This window comes from Chlamydotis macqueenii, chromosome Z (genome assembly GCF_036417535.1).
Source record: "Chlamydotis macqueenii isolate bChlMac1 chromosome Z, bChlMac1.mat, whole genome shotgun sequence".
NCBI classification, from domain to species: domain Eukaryota; kingdom Metazoa; phylum Chordata; class Aves; order Otidiformes; family Otididae; genus Chlamydotis; species Chlamydotis macqueenii.
The window spans coordinates 41952260-41968644 of NC_141593.1; the positions used below are offsets into that span (position 1 = coordinate 41952260).

Consider the following 16385-nt stretch of genomic DNA (forward strand, 5'->3'; position numbering starts at 1 on the left):
GAGCTCCTACAAAGAGACAGATTAAACTTCCTATTTTAAAAATAAGGGAAGGGATTTTTTTTCATTTTGAAGTTAAAAACTGATGTTAGGATAACTTCTGTTTGTGCACCTGAAACATTTCTCTGTGTAATTAGCTTAATGTATTTCCTCATGCAATTATTTTTTCTTAGGTTGTGAAGTGGAGGAGGCGCAGAAAAATGTTACATAGCAGCTTAAAGATTGTAGTTTTATATCTCCAAAGATGCTGTTTGTACTCCCTGACCGAATAGTAACTGACCACAGTGAATACCTGATTTAGCGGTGTTTTTGCTTCTGTTTATACAGCATGCTTAGAATTGAGCAGAATTGTTTCTGTCAAATACAAATGCATGTGGGGTTTTTTTTTTTTGTTGTTTCTATCATAGACTTGCCCTCAGCAAACTTAAGCAATTACAACATCACCGTGGTGGAAGGGAAGAGCATCACATTGTACTGTGATACTACTGGCGGGCCACCCCCTAATGTCTCCTGGGTGCTCACTAATCTTGTTTCAAACCATGAGGTAAGTTTCGTATTTAAATATATGACAATTCAGAGACAGGAGATACCTGCTGAAGTATGTAATGGAAGTTCATGTCCATCTTTAGTTAACGTTTTATTAAAAAGAGGAAATAGGAAATTAATTTTGGGATTACACTTGCTTTCCAGTTACTTTCAGTCCAGGGTGACTGCCTCAGTGCTTTTGAAGAATGGCAGACGTTCTCTTCTTGAGACCTTGAATTGCACTCTGGTTTTTGGATATTCACTTGTAAATGACAGTACTGTAATTTTTTTGGAAGTGATGTGGTGAATTGGGATACTGAAACACAACGGCTTTCTTATTATCACTGATAACTGTGTACAGAAAATAAGTCTGATTTACCTTAATAATGAAAAAAGCTTTGTGTCTCTAATTTTACTATATTTTCCTGCCAAAAGTTTGATGTGTTAGAATTTGGATGCAAATATTATTTTGTGGCATGTTTAATTTTCCTTCAACAAAAAAAGCAACAACTGGAAGCCCTGGAAATTCAATGGAAGGTTTTACTAAAAAGAATGGCAGGGGTTTTTTAATGAAGTATGAAGATGTTTCATCAATAAAATCATCTAGGCAGGGGGAATTTTGTTTTCTGAGATACTTGTATTCTTTGTCCCTACCTTAGGCTGTTTGCATGTTGGAGATAGAATGACTAAATTCTTTCTGATTGAAGTGTTGATAAGGAGAAGCATACAAGCAGATCTTCAACATGCAGCTACTGACCTCTTTAATTGCTGTTATTTACAGCAAGACTCTCTGTTATTTACAATCTTATAGCATTCTCTTCCCTATATTCATGACGGTGCAGACTGTCTAAAGCTTCCTGATCTGTACAAAGTGAGGGATGTGTACTTCCAAAACTGTTCCTGCAGTGCATAAGAAACAGGACCTCTGGGGTCTTGTAACCTTTGTACTTTCTTCCTTGAGGCCATTATATCAGGCCTGTAAAGAATTTGACTAGCCTGTCTTTTAGCTCTCGTAAGTAGGAGCTCTGCAGAACTCTAATTTTATTTTTAAAATTTTCTCTAATCTGTAAAAGTAGCTAAAGGCATCAGCCATCATCAAGAACAAGAAATTAAAACAGTTTGGGGAACCTTGCCAAGTTGTGCTCTTTCTTTTTCTTTTTCTTTTTCTTTTTCTTTTTCTTTTTCTTTTTCTTTTTCTTTTTCTTTTTCTTTTTCTTTTTCTTTTTCTTTTTCTTTTTCTTTTTCTTTTTCTTTTTCTTTTTCTTTTCTTTTTCTTTTTCTTTTTTTTTTTTTTGAGTTATGAGCCAAAACAAATGTAGGATGCTGTTCAAAAAGTGAGATCACCTCATTTTCTTAACCCTCCTATCTTTGAAATGCCATGGTGAGTTTGCTTCAAGCTTTCCAGAAATATTCTGTCCTGGCATAACTTCATCTTGAGATTTCAGAGGGGCTCGTAATATAGGCTCGCTACAACTTTAGCCATGGAGCACAGTAGTCTTTTCAGTAGCAGAAGAATGAGTGCCTTTTAAACCTCATTTGCTATTCACAACTATTCTTCCCTTTTCTGTGAGTGTTTTTTTTTTTTTTGTTTCCTTTCTCTAGCTTACTTATCTCAGTTTCTGCTTCCCTTTTCTTCACCTCCTGTGCTGCTTTTTACCTGTTTTCTCTCTCTTTCTTGTTTTACAGAGAGAGAGACATTAACAAAAGTTAACTAAACTCTAGTCCTGCAATGCTAACTGTATGCTCTCAGTTTCTATGCTTATATACAATCTGATCAATGTTGGTTAGATTTTTCTTGCTGTAGATTTCAGCCCGGAGCCTGTGATTGAGCCCCTCTGCTTTCAGTTCAGCTTTGAGCACTGCTCACCTTTGAGAGTTGTACATAGATAAATGTGTAATGGAGTGTTTGCTTTTCCACTCACCTCCCCTAGTGTCACACTGAAATCAAAGGGATATTTAACTTAAGAGGAGTTACGGTATCATTTCAAGGTTCAAGATTCTGGCCCTGCAGGACTGTATGCAGGAATGTTGCCGCATGCCTCTATTGACTGCTATGGAAGATCACTGTGGTTTTACAGATGCAGTTCGTTATTTCTTTGTATTCTGTGCAGCACTGAAGTGTATGTATACACTAAGAAAAGCATTGCAACAATCATTTTTAAAAATGATAATAATTGTTGTTTATTTTCTGAATGTGGTTTGGTTCCTCTTCCTTTTTAAGAAAATAGTCTTGCATTGTATGAAAAATTCAGGTATGGAAATAGTAAGTATTTGGAGATGATACGAAGGGCCTGATTTAAGAAAAACAGTCTCTAACAACTAGCTTTGCTAGTTTGTTTTTTTTTTTGTAATTCAGCCCTATGTACTTTATTCAGTGTTATATATATTCATTCATTCAGTATGACATTTAAGACTGTAAGTGGGCACTGAGCTTTCTAAGAATTGTAAGAATCTAAACTTCTAAGAATCATAATTCTTACCTTAATTAGCCTGTGCGTAAACACTGTGAAACTGTACTTGAGCAGTAGCTGAGGTAGTAGAAGGTGTGTAATTTCTCATAGAAGGTTTAGTGAGAAGAAGCAGCTTTCAAGAGAAATTTGGCTAAGGAGGAGGGAGAAGACACAGTGTTGTCAAGGTACGGTAGAGCTCAGAAGGCAGCAGTGGAAGAGATGTCAAGCCTAAGTGTAAAGGTAAGAGACAAAAGGAAGAGTAAAGTGAGGACTGAACAGAATATAGGAGGGAAGAAAATGTTCAAGAGGAGCAGAGGTAGACCGTAGAAATCAGTCATGAAGTGGAAGAGAGGGATGAGCGAGGGTATGGGTAGAGAAAAAAACATTTGTGTAGAGGGAAGGAAGTGTTTATAAAAAAGGCAGAAACTTAAAGTGACAGGACAGAAAAATGGTTGAGTGCAGTGTTTGTAGCAGGAGTTTTGGAGCTTTGAATCCACTGCCAGTCACAGTTACAATTGGTTCTCTACGTGTTTTGTGTCTGTGGATAAGACACTAAAGTAAGGCTTTGATTAATTGTGGACTGATACAGCTAAAAGGAACAGAAAATGAAAAATACCATTCAGCTGTGGCCAATTATTCCCTCCCTCCCCCTTGTTCTTTATACTGCAGTTGACACATACATGTTTTTCTGATCACTTGTAGAGTGACACAAGTAAGAACCCTGCCTCACTAACCATAAAGAACGTTTCATCCATGGACAGCGGACTGTGGATTTCCTGCGTAGCAGAGAACATTGTGGGAGAGGACCAAGCCTCTGCTGAGCTCACGGTATTCTGTACGTACACAGGCCTTCCTACAGCTCCTGAGGCTAAACTGCATTGGCAGCAACTGGTTTGGGTATAAATATTTTTGGGACACCCAGGTTGTTGAAGCAAAAACCATTAAGGCATGTGAACTGTCTAATGTATTTCTAAATGCTTTATCTTCCAGTTAGAATGATCTGTAAGTAAAGGACTGAAACCCAAAATTCTCAGTGGCACTGTCAGTATGGGAAGGTTTGTAATGGTGTGCGTGTACATACACACTATCTTAGGAATTAAGAAGTGTAAATGCATCAAAAGGCTTGTAGAATTAATTAGTGAAAGACTACACATGTTTAAGTTCTTATTATCTAAATTGACAACTGCTTTATTGAAAAAATAACACACTTGCAATATTTGTACTGCCAGATGTAAATTTATTTGTCATGACTTTGAATAACTTATCTGTCAGGGCCAAGGAAGGGGCAGGGACATGTAATGTAGAGGTACTGGCTTCTTAGATCTAAGCTCCAGCCTGAATTCATTTTATGTGAACTAGACAGCATGTTTTCGCAGGTTGCAACCCTCTGTTTAATTGAAGATGAGAATGGAACGCTTTGTAGATGGCAAACTTTGTTCAGCATGTGCTCATGACAGAGGAAACTAGAAAAATCACTGTAGATGTAGGTTTGTAGGTTGAAATTGGATATGTAATAGCTATGGGAAGGGACATAAACTAGAAATGTTTGAACAGTGTAAATGAGATTCTGAGCTTGGCACTGTTATGAGTGATAAAAGGGAGTACAACTAGATTAAATTGGATGCAGTTAAGAATAAATATCAAGGAAAATTTCCCAATGGTGAAATAATGGGCAAAGTGTTGGAATAATCTCCTGAGGGAAATAGAACAAGTCTGTAAACTTGAGACATTTAGCAGGTTTTGAACAAAGAATGAGAAAATGTATAGTAGAAAATTGTCTCTCCCTGACACAAGAATCCAGGGAATTAAGTCACCTGTTCTGGCTTTGATTCTGTGAAGAAAATAATCTGAAAGTTTGGATTCCTAGTTGAGTATATTGCCAGTACAACTTACTTTTGGCCACCTTTTAAATATTTTCAATAACTGTTGTGTTCATTCAGCACTCCTCTGCCCCACTTTTTCAGCAGAGTAAAGCTGAAATGTCTCTCTCCTCCTTTTCAGCGATCCAGTAACTGAACTTAGCACACCTTACAGAGTTTAAGTGTTTTAACAGGTGTTCAGTCTTTGCCTGAAACTAGTTTGTTTTGTTTCTTTCTAAAGAATTGCTTTGTTTCAGTTGTGAGCGTAGTACCCTAGGCAGAGGAGGTGGGTTCCTGTGTGAGTATCCTCCAAATAGGTGTTGTTCCTACTAATAACATACTTTTGTACTGTTGAATGAAAACTACTTGTCTGAAAACTTTAGGGGGAGGGAGGGAAGGGAGGAAAGATATGTTCAGAATATTCTGATGTTCTTCATTCTTTTTTCCAATGTAGTTGCACCAAATATCACATTTATTGAATCTCCAACCCCGGACCACCACTGGTGTATTCCATTCACTGTGAAAGGGAACCCTAAGCCCACATTGCAGTGGTTCTATGAAGGGGCTATACTGAACGAGTCTGAGTACATCTGTACTAAAATACATGTTATCAATCAAAGTGAATACCATGGCTGCCTTCAGCTGGACAATCCTACCCACCTGAATAATGGTGCTTATACCTTACTGGCAAAGAATGAGTATGGAGAGGATGAAAAACGAGTTGATGCTCATTTCATGTCAGTACCTGGAGATGGTGAGTATATTTTTTCTTTTATGTTAGCAGTTGCAAATTGATGAGGCTACGGAGACAGTGCTCCTGGTCAATTTAACTCTTTTCGAGGAAACTTTTTATATGCTTTTTTTTTGTGTCTGAATTAATGTCTTCAAGATTAATTATAAAATAATGTTTTTCTTGAGCATTTTCTTTTTGTTTATTGCTTGTCAAAAGAGGCCATGCTAGTGCTCTGTAAATCTTCCCTTTGAGTAACCATCCTCAGTGCCAGCTAAAGCTAGTAAAAGGTTGCTCTTTCTGAAATGTTTTCTCTAGCCTCAGTTGTGATCCTGGGAAGCACTGAGTGCCAGTTCAGCCACTCTGTAAGTTTTCTGCACTGCATATGAATACAACTAGGCAGTGTAGCCTAGTGTACCTCCAGTGTAGGAGATGCCTGTCTACCATCTCATACCTTGTTGCAAAATCGATAAGTGCAGTCTGGTGAGTTGATGATACCATGTTGTTTAGAACACCAGAGGGAGCTGGAGAGAAGACAAGTAACCCAGAGGCAGGATGGGGGAAGTCTCAGATCCTCCTTGGCATTTAGATGTCCAATTTCCATTCGTTTTGGTGGAGATTGGACACCTACATGCCTAGAAACATCCATACTCAAAATGTGTGCTGTTAAATATATGCATCTTCAGTTGCTCTAAAGGCTCTGCCTCAGCCCTCCTAGATGCTATGTAAGCAAGTTCAAGGTGGAGTAACTCATTGGACTGCGGGAACTCCTGTAAGTGATTGATGTTCACCATGGTTTGATCTTTTCCTACCTCTTCAAAACTATATGTGAAGTGGCTGTAAGAGTAAGGAGGCATACATGTAAGCATATTGCTGTATGTGAAAAAAACTCTTGAGTGAACCTTGCACAGCTGGACTGGAAATAAAGGCATGTTTTGGCACAAATAATTGCACAGTCATATCTGAAAATATGAGCATGTGTGTACCTTTGGCTTTTTAGCCATGGGATATAAATAGCCACATTCTTTTTTGAAAACAGCAATGTGCAGTGCTAATGTTATCTGGCATTAAGAAAAAAAAAAGTGGATATTTAAATTCCCTCTCCTACATTGCAGGCTACAGACAGGAAAAATATAGTCTGCATTTAACGTTTTTCCCTATCAGCTCAGTCTGCTGTTGGTAGAGACGTGACAGCTCTTTTACTTTCCCACCCTTAGAAGAAGAAGGTGAAGAGCTGATACAACCAGGCTTTGTTTACTCCTGCTGTCCTTAGTGCTCTTCTCTTTTTTTTTCTCTGAAGTTCTGCCTTAAATAGACTCATTGGAGGAACATGCCATGGTTTCAGCTACTGGCATCCTCTAATACTGCATTATAACGGTTCAGTAAAACAGTTCACCTCATAGATATTCTATGTACAATGGAAGTTCTCTTACACCCTGATTATTTAATACAAACCTGACTTTATTTCCTTTATAGAATAACAGTTCCTCTGATACATTTAGGTGAATTTGTATTTTTTTTGTCTTTGATCCAAATCCCTTTTGCTATTCTGTTTTTCCTTTATGCTTCTCCTCTGTATACTGAAAATTTCCCAATTGTGACATTTTAAATCAGTAAATAGAGCTGTAGGTATCCTCCAAATTAGAAAGCTAGCATTATTTATTTGGTCCATGCTCTTTATACTCACAAGGAATGTAAATGTCACAAGATAATCTGTGCTGTGTTCTTTAAGCATTTCCCAAATTCTGTGGTGGATTAAGCTTCACAAAAAGAGTGTAGAGGAAAATGGACTATGTATAGACAGGATGTAACTGCATTAGAAATCAATTCATGCATAGTGGATGGCACCAAACTGGTCTTCAAAATTAACAACAGGGGAAATTGCTGATCTACTTATCCTCCTCAATATTGTTTTTATGTTTTTCCTGTAAGAATAATGGCACTGAGCTTTTGAAAGTGTCACAACATTGTTGTCTCCTCCACTGAAGCTGGCATAAAAACAAATGTTAAAAAAATAGAATCCTCTGTGCATTGTATTACAATTTTCGTTTTAAACTATTACTATTTAAAGCACTGTCAGGCTTTCTCAAACCCTTAAAAGGCTTCTTCAGTGCTGTCGTTACTGTGTAGTTTCTTCTTTTGGCCCAGATATTGTACAATGAAGCATAAAGATTAAGGCCCACGCCCTGGTATTATCTTCATTTCCATGCTTTCATGACTGAATTAAATACCAGCCCTGATGTTTCATGGGGTGGGGTATACTCACTGAGCTTTAAACTGATTCTCTGGTTATTGCATCACTTACGGGCAAATGCTCTGAAGGTAAAAACAAAAGAAAATTAAAAAAAATCCTTCACCTATAATCCATATGTCTATCTAAATTAAATACAACAAAGTCTGAAGCATATTCTGTCATCAGCAGTGTAATACTGCACTTTCAAAGTTGCATCAAACATGATGAAGATATGATTTTTGCTAAGATACAATCAAACAACTTGCAGAGCATTTTTGATGGGTTGAGGATGCAGGTGTAAAGGAGTAAAAAGCATGTACCACAGTGGGATTCGGATTTAGTTAATGTTAACACAGTTGATGTTGTAAATTAAGACTTTGTTTTAAATACGAAGGCCTGGAAGACTAAATTTCATATTCTGTTAGCTAAATTTTTAACTAGCTTTGATGTACAAATGTTCTTGGATTCCTGTGAAGCTGTTCTTAGAGAGGGTGACTTGATTATTTGAAACTACACTGCAGCAAATAGTAAGCAAGAAATGTTCATGTTTTACTCTGGAGGCTATTCTCATAGTTGATCTAAACCAGCTAATGAATGTGGGAGAGATTTTTACCAATAGTAAGTATTTTTAATTAAGCTTGTTCATCTAGCAGCTCTCTACTCTAACATTCAGCTGAAGGAATCCAAGTCATGTAGTATCTTGTTAAAGTAAAAGAATACGTTAAATACGCCTTAGAAGTAGCATCTTGCTTGTGTGGCATAACAGCATGTGGCTGTTTTGCAGAAGTATGTTTTTGGATCGAGTCTTTCGCTGCTGCTTTATTTTGAAAATGTCAACTTTATAAAGAACGAAGCAAGCAAACCATATGTAGTTGATGTAGTTTATAAAGATGAGTGAGTAGGATAAGTCTCTTAATAGTTTATTTACACAACAACCTGCTTTAAAGAGACCAAAACAACAATGCAGTTGTTGCCTTGAAAATAATTGTGTGTAAATGTGCAAAATTGCTGTGGTGAAGTTTAATGTTAAAGCTTCAGCGGATATTTTGGTGATTGAGTTGATAGGTTTTTATGTAGGGAATACTAAATAGAAATATGTGTTTCATCCAGCATCTTGGTTTTTGCAACTTTATTTGAAATGTTTAGTTATATAAAAGGTATTTGAATGGAGTTGATGACCTCCTAGTTTATATCCCTGGCAGGACTAAGGGGGTTAAACGAATCTGATTACTTTATCCCAGTTCCAGTAAACAGTATCAAAAATGTTGCCATGTAAATCAGAATGAAAAGTCTGGGAATTTTTTTTTTTTTCCCTTCAGATTACAGAAGGTAAATTAGAAATACTGTTTTTCAGCAGATGGATGCTTTATACTTGAAAAACTGAATCCATGAACTTTTATGGATAGAAAACTCTGGTCAGAAGTTGCTTGAGGACAGATAGTACATCCTTTCTTCACTGGTTACTTATTTCTGCACATTGACATGATGGTTCTTATGGGATCTATTATCCTATATCTCTGGATACCAGAATATCTTCAAATGCATTTTAAAATAAATCTCATTATCTGCTGCCATTTTGCAAATAGGTTGCAACTCTGTTTAGTATTTTCATCTCATGCTGTTGACATAAGCAGAAGCAATGGTGTTCTGGTCATACTTCACAGTGGCTTTATGCTGGTGTAATGCCACTGCTATGGATTTACTGTATAGTACTAGAAACAGAATTATGCTTTTTGAAGTTTGATTCATCTTTAGAAATTTTAACTATTTGTTAATTTTATTTCCAAACCAACAGAAGTGTAAAAATATGGAGGAGATGATTAGGAGCCTACTACCTAAGCTATGCTATAAATACATGATAGACCAGAATGAACAAGTATGTTGAAATATGACACAAGTAACTTTCAAAGCGTGAATAGTCTAATAGTACGCTAATTTCAGTGGGTTTTCTGTGCAATGTACTCACATATGTGCTCAGCCTTACATATGTAGCGTAATTAGAAAAAGCTGCAAACTGGAACTAGTAAAATTTAGAAAAGTGTAGTCTAGACGGGTATCCATTTGCTTGTGTAAAGGCTGGCTTCCAAGACATCTGACTCTTTTCGTAAGAGTTCTGTCTGTGTATCAGCTGCGCAGCTGGCTTCTCGGAAGCATCCTTTTACAGAGCAAATGTAGTGGTGCTGCTTAGGTCATTGCTACCTCTTGCCCTTAACTTCCTAGCTCACAGCTAAACCAGTTTGCCCTCACAGTGATTTGATAGCAAAAAATTTTGACCAGGTAAAACTCAGTGATTGTTAATGCTCACTGGAGTCTGCTTCCAGTGAAGGTTAATATTAACCTTTGGGATATCTCTGAAATGGTTGTAAATGTGATCTGATAAACAGGTACTGCAATGTATTGATGTTGCTCTGCATTTGTGTAGGTACTGATCATTGCTATCGCAAATAACATATCAACTCTTAAAAAAATTTCTAAAGAAACTCTTATTCTTCTAGCATTTGCAATCTATTTACAAAGGCTTTTTCTTTTTTTTTTCTCTTCTCCATGTACAGGTAGTGGCCCAATTGTGGATCCAGACGTTTATGGTATATATTTGATTTCCTTTTTCTTTTCTTTTAATGATAAAAATGAAGGAACTGAAACCATTAAAAGATTGAATGTCAGGCTCTGTTAAATTGAAATGGTACATACTATAACACAGTTCTAAAAGGTACTTTGTATTTTTGGTTCTTCTTTTGCCTTACATTATTTAAGATACATGAGGGCAATATGACGTTTTACTTCCTCTGCTGCTTTTAAATCATATTAGGAGAAGCATAAATACACTGCTATGAATGGTTGCAGTTGATCCTGCAGGATGACAGCTGTCTGAAGTAGCTCACAGGCATGAGATTTTGTGAACCTTTTGGAGACATTTCTTGGAGGGAATAGAGTTTGTGATTTCTCCTTATATAACTTAATTTATTTTTTCAAGGATGATTCTACACTTATGTTGCTTCCAAAAATGTACCCCTAAATCCCACTTAAAAATGAGGTTGGCATAAGTAAGTTTTCCTGTAGGCAATTTATTTTGCTCTGTCCGCTCATTTGTACCTTCCCTTAATCTCTCTTGCATAAGCAGACCATCAACTCAGTGATATCTGAGTGCGTGCCAGAAGATTTGATGACAGTGTTCACATTAGTTTTTCAGTTAGGCGAAATGTTTTGGTCTGTACCTAGTGAAAGCCAGTGTGCACTAGAATCAAAGCTGCAGAATGAAAAGCCACTGGCTAGTTTTACATAATACTTCTGGTGAGTAGGAAAGTCCATCCAAACTAACATACCCAAACACTCTTTAGCTTCCAGCAGAAACTGGATCCTGCTTGAAGTACTTTTTATTTGGATGGAATGGCCTGTGACTCAATTTTCCTTAAGCTGATTTAAATGTTATTGCTTTGATTTCATTCCACATTCCATGTCATTAAACTTTAGCAAATGTGCAATTGAAGCATCAATTTGGCTTTAAGTGCTTAGAGATACTAAAGGATAGCTTCCCCTCCCTCTCTTTCCAGATTTTTTTTTGGGGGAGTTGGCGGGTGGGAAGGTGATGATGGTTTGCACAATTTTTTACATGTGTTGTATTATATAAGCTGTATGCATGAAGATTTTGATTCTGATCTGTTTGTCAAGGTCCTGATGCCTGTGTTTGGCTTTAACCATGTGAGTGCTGTGCTTCCATTGCCTTGCGTGGGTTTGTGCTGAGATAGGATAATAGAATCATAGAATGGTTAGGGTTGGAAGGGACCTTTAAAGGTCATCTAGTCCAACCCCCCTGCAAGGAGCAGGGACACCTCCAACCAGATCAGGTTGCTCAGAGCCCCGACCAACCTGGCCTTGAATGTTTCCAGGGATGGGCCATAAACCACCTCTCTGGGCAACCTGTTCCAGTGTTCAGCCGCTCTCATTGTGAAAAATGTCTTCCTTATATCCAGCCTAAATCTACCTATTTCTTTTTTAAAACCATTAACCCTAGTCCTATCACAACAGGCCCTGCTAAAAAGCTACTCCCTGTTTTTCTTATAAGCCCCCTGTAGGTACTGGGAGACCCCTATAAGGTGTGTGCTTGAAGCTGCGCTGGTGGAACACAGCCTGCAAGGCCTAGTCCTCATGAAAGCAGCCTTCCATTTTATGCCTGGCTGTTCTTTCTGCTATTTGAAACTTTGTCTTTGATCTTTGTTTCAGTGACTCAGTACTTGCTTTGAGAAACACTTTGTATTCCAGAGTGTTTCTCTAATTATTCCAAATTCACAAGTCCAGTTAGTGAGGTGAATAAAGGAGGCTGGCTGGAAAGTCTAGGAATTGTTACGCTTCTTCGAAGAACCGCTGCCTGCGTGGCTGAGCTTGGGAACCCTGGGATGAGCTCCTCTGAGAGACTGAGTGGTTTTCATGAGTTTTTCTTCAGACCGCTTGATTTCTGTGCTGACCTGTTTGTCCACAATTTAGATTATATTGGAAGGAAGATTTAAAGCATTGCCACCTCCCACCCCCACCCCCGCCCTCCACTTCCACAGGCTTCCCTTTAAAATGCATTTTTCAGAGTCCCATGCTGATCACGTTGTGAATATATGTAGTGTAAAGGGTAAAGGCAACGGCAGAGAGTTTGATCCTTCTAGGCACTGGGTCTAGCTCCGTGTCTGTCAGTCCGTTGGCTACAGGTAGGGTTAATGGGAGCTGCAGGGTACTTCCCCACGAGTGTCAGGGCAGCAGAGGGCCGGGGGCTCTTCATGGTGGTCCATCAGGGCAGGGCCTGGCAGCCAGGCCTGTCCCACCACCCCAGCCAGGAGTGGGGCAGCCAGGGGGCCCCGTGCTGGTGTGACCATGCTCTTGTCTGTATACCAGCTGCGATGCACCTTGTTCGTAAAACGGCTGCAAAGTGCTGCCCAATCTCAGTGGCAATTCACAGCAGTTGGCGTAGTCACAGGTGGCTGCGTGAGGTATGCAGCACTGGAGAACCTGGCCCTGAAGCGATAAGAGTTCCACATAGCGTGAGTCAACAGGCGTGACCCTGTCTCTGTATCAGAGTGCTTGGTGTCTGTGTCAGGATTTCATAGTGAAATGAACAGGAATTTGTTTAACTCAGAATCGCCTGATTTTGGCTGAAGAGCTGTTGCACGTGTTTTCCTTGCCTGGCTCACCCGCTTCAAGAGGCTTTGAAGATCTGGCACTAGTTCAAATGCAAGTGCTTCACAGTTATACAGTAGGGAATGGCAGCACTACACCAGCATACTGACGTGGCCTACTTTAGCTCTTGCCTGTTTTAATATGAAAGTGCTTTCAGAGGATTCACAGGCCAGACCTGAAGTACTCTGTGTAGTTCTTCAGAGTGTGATATCCAGTCGCTCAGTAGAGACGTGAGCATAAACAGAACTGCAAATAGCATTGGCTTTTGCCCACTGCTATTTACAGGTGAAATTAAGAACAAAGAATTTCCCTCTCCCTCTTCAAAGTTTGTATTACAGAGCTAGAGCAGCGAAGGTCCTTAGTGTTTATTTTATATATTGGTCTTATAAAGCTATCATAAATACAGGTTTGGTCAAAACTATCTTTGTGAAGGTTTTCCCAGCTAATTGTAAAGGAAACCCAGTCTTGTGGGCTGAAATACTTGTTATAAAGCGGGCTCTGCCTGCAAATGTATGAAACAGAAGTCTCCTCCTTTGCTGTGGCCAAGCGTCCAGGCTGCGTGCAGAGGTGAGCCATTCAGGCAGGTTTGTGCTGCCCGGAGTAAGGGGTGCCGATTGCTTGCCGCTCTTCTAACCTTGCTGCACAGGAAGCTATAGGCATAGGGATGCAGTGCTGAGTCGGAGAACTGAAACAGCAAAAGACCGGGAAATTAAATGTTGTTTCTCATTAAAGCTCTGTATACTTATTATGTATTTTGGCTTGAAAGACTCCTACCCTTGGCATTCATGGTGTAGACTGTGTGAGCTGATTAGACAACCTGACTGTACCGACTGTAGCAGTGGTGCCCGAGGTAGCTGCATAGCTTCATGTACCAGAAAATCTGCACCCTGCCAAGTGCTTTGCAGAAAGCAAATGTGTTCGTGCATGCATGAAGATCAAAAGCCCAGTGAAGCTTGTTGCTAGCTGAGCTCTCCAGAATGGCCTTGGGAGATAAGATAAATTCCACTGAGGCAGAGGCTGTCCCTGTCCTTGCTCAGCAGCAGCTCTGCTGTCAGAAGAGTTCCTGCCTCTGTAGTTAGTGAGAGCTGTGTCTCTGTGCTCTGGTTTTTCAGATTCACAGTTAACATTTCATCTGTAGTTTTACGACACTGATTTTAACTGAAAGATGTAAAGAAATATGCAGTTAATTGCAAATTTAAATTACAATGCTGGAGGTGCATTTTGTAATAGATGCAGTTATTGCCCTTGTTTGTTTCTTTCATCTGCACACATTACAGTCATAAAATTGAAATGGTATGTATATTTCCAGATGTAGTAATAAAATATATTCATTTTTTTATTTCATTTTAATGCACATTTATCTAATTTTATATATATCATTTAACTCTTTTTATCTTATTTGAATAATTTGACCAGAAATCTTGGACTGCAAATATCCATGTTTCATTTTAAAATAATTCTAAATAATTAAGCCGTGTTCATTCTTTTTGGTGGTTCTGGATTCATCCCTGCAGACTTGTCAGTGAAATTATTTTGATAAATCAAATTTCTTCATAGCATCTCAGGCACTTAATTTTTTAGAGATTTAACTATATGGCCGTTTATTATGCTAGATTGTATTTTTTATTATTTTTAAACAAAGAAAAACAGCTATTTCACATTTGATAGTAATAAACTAGCTAAAAAACCATCTGCCAAGTTGTTCTCAGATAAACAGAAGTCCCCAAGCTAATTTCTAAGACTGTCCTATATTTGGCTGAAAACAAGGCTGCAGAAGTTCAGTGTAGAGGGCAGTCTTTCATTTTTAATGGGAAGTCAGAAGCACATAAAAATAGCTTTACGGATGGAATTCTTATTTAAATCTAGTTTTTCCAATAGAGATACACATTATGGTGTAGATCCCTTCTCTTTTCAGCTTCATCAATCGCAACACATTTGTTCAATTTTCTGCCACAGCAATCCCCCCCAAAATGTTCCAGCTACATTAGCAATTATGTGTTGTTTCCAAAGAGCTCAGAGTCCTGAGAGTTGTTAGTGGCCTTACCATCTTACAGAGCAGAAATAATAAAGATAACCCTTTCCCCTCTAAGGTTACGAAATTATAAAAGCAACCTTTTTTCTTTTCCTTAGAGTACGAAACCACGCCTAATGATCTTGGAGACACCACAAATAACAGTAATCAAATCACTTCTACGGATGTTTCCAACAAAGAGAATGAAGATAGCATCACTGTAAGTATATACATTGTTTCCTGGTCTATAATCTTGGCGGACTTTCTGCCTGTACAACTCAAAAAAACTACAGAGATTGTAATAGGACCTAGAGCTACTAATAAACCAGAGCCATTACTGTGTGTGATCACAGAAGAGGAAATAAAATCAATGCTCCCCACTTTTGCCCTCTCCCCGTTTTTTGGAAGACAGAATCATTTTTAAGTCCAGGTAAGATTACTGGTTATTTCATGCTTTTCTGAGCAATTAACTAATTTTTTAGCCTAATACTATGCCTCTAACTTTAGCTAAGGAGAGCAACTCTTTATTTACAAAACAAAGGTAATTTGTTGTTTGAATTCCGGTCCTGGAGTCAACTCCTCCGTACAGACAGGATGAGCTGCAATGAACCTTCAAATTCTAATTGTGTGTTTTTAAGACATGATTTCATACAGGTTTTTGATCGAATAATTTACAGTACATTTTAGTATAAGTAGCTGAATTGATGTGCCTCCTCCTTTGCTGCCTCACTTCTCATGCTCTTCTGAATGGAATTGTTGGAAACCTGTAGAGGGTGGCCAGCCTGGTTGATATTGCATCAATGACTTGGTAAAGCAGCAGGCAGTGGAGTGTGTTTGTGAATCAGAGAGCAGACTATGATTTGGGACGCTGTGCTAAAAATTTGGGAGGATCCGCAGACAGTCTTGTCTCATCTGATAACAGACTCATTGAATGGTTGAGGCTGGAAGGGACCTTTGGAAATCCTCTGTGCTTAAAGCAAGGCCAGTGTGGTTGCCCCGGGTTGTGTCCAGTCTTCTTTTGTTATGTCCAGGGATGGACACTCCACAGCTACTCTGGGCAACCTATACCAGTGTACAACTGCCCTCACAGTAAATTTTTTTTTCCCTACATGCTTTTATTACATATTTTCTTATAACACGCCACTCTGCTGGAAGGGAAAGGAGCGATGTCACTTCCTGTCACCTGCCTTGAATGTGTAGGATGTTGAAAAAGTTGTTCTCAGAGGTGTCTGAATCTCTGTTTTCTGTAGGATAGAATAAACCTCAACAGGTGGCTGTTTTCTGGACTCTTTGATCTGAGCGCAAATGTTTCCCAGTTGAAATGAGTCTCTTTACCTAACTGGGTTAATCTGAATGTATACTGAATGTCTCTGAAGGTAGTTCATTAGAATAAAACAAGCATATCTGTTTGTGTGTTCTT

At 38.6% G+C, this 16385-nt stretch overlaps 1 protein-coding gene across 3 annotated transcripts in view; it reads left to right on the forward strand.

The window, feature by feature from the left end:
• The window catches only part of NTRK2 (neurotrophic receptor tyrosine kinase 2), a 210728-nt gene that overhangs the window by 43195 nt on the left and 151148 nt on the right, over positions 1-16385 (forward strand). For all 3 annotated transcript variants that reach the window (XM_086769955.1, XM_086769956.1, XM_086769957.1), the window contains exons 6-10: positions 405-541; positions 3675-3807; positions 5286-5585; positions 10347-10379; positions 15085-15185. In XM_086769955.1, the coding sequence (XP_086626081.1) occupies positions 405-541; positions 3675-3807; positions 5286-5585; positions 10347-10379; positions 15085-15185 (704 nt within the window). The remainder of the gene's footprint in view (positions 1-404; positions 542-3674; positions 3808-5285; positions 5586-10346; positions 10380-15084; positions 15186-16385) is intronic.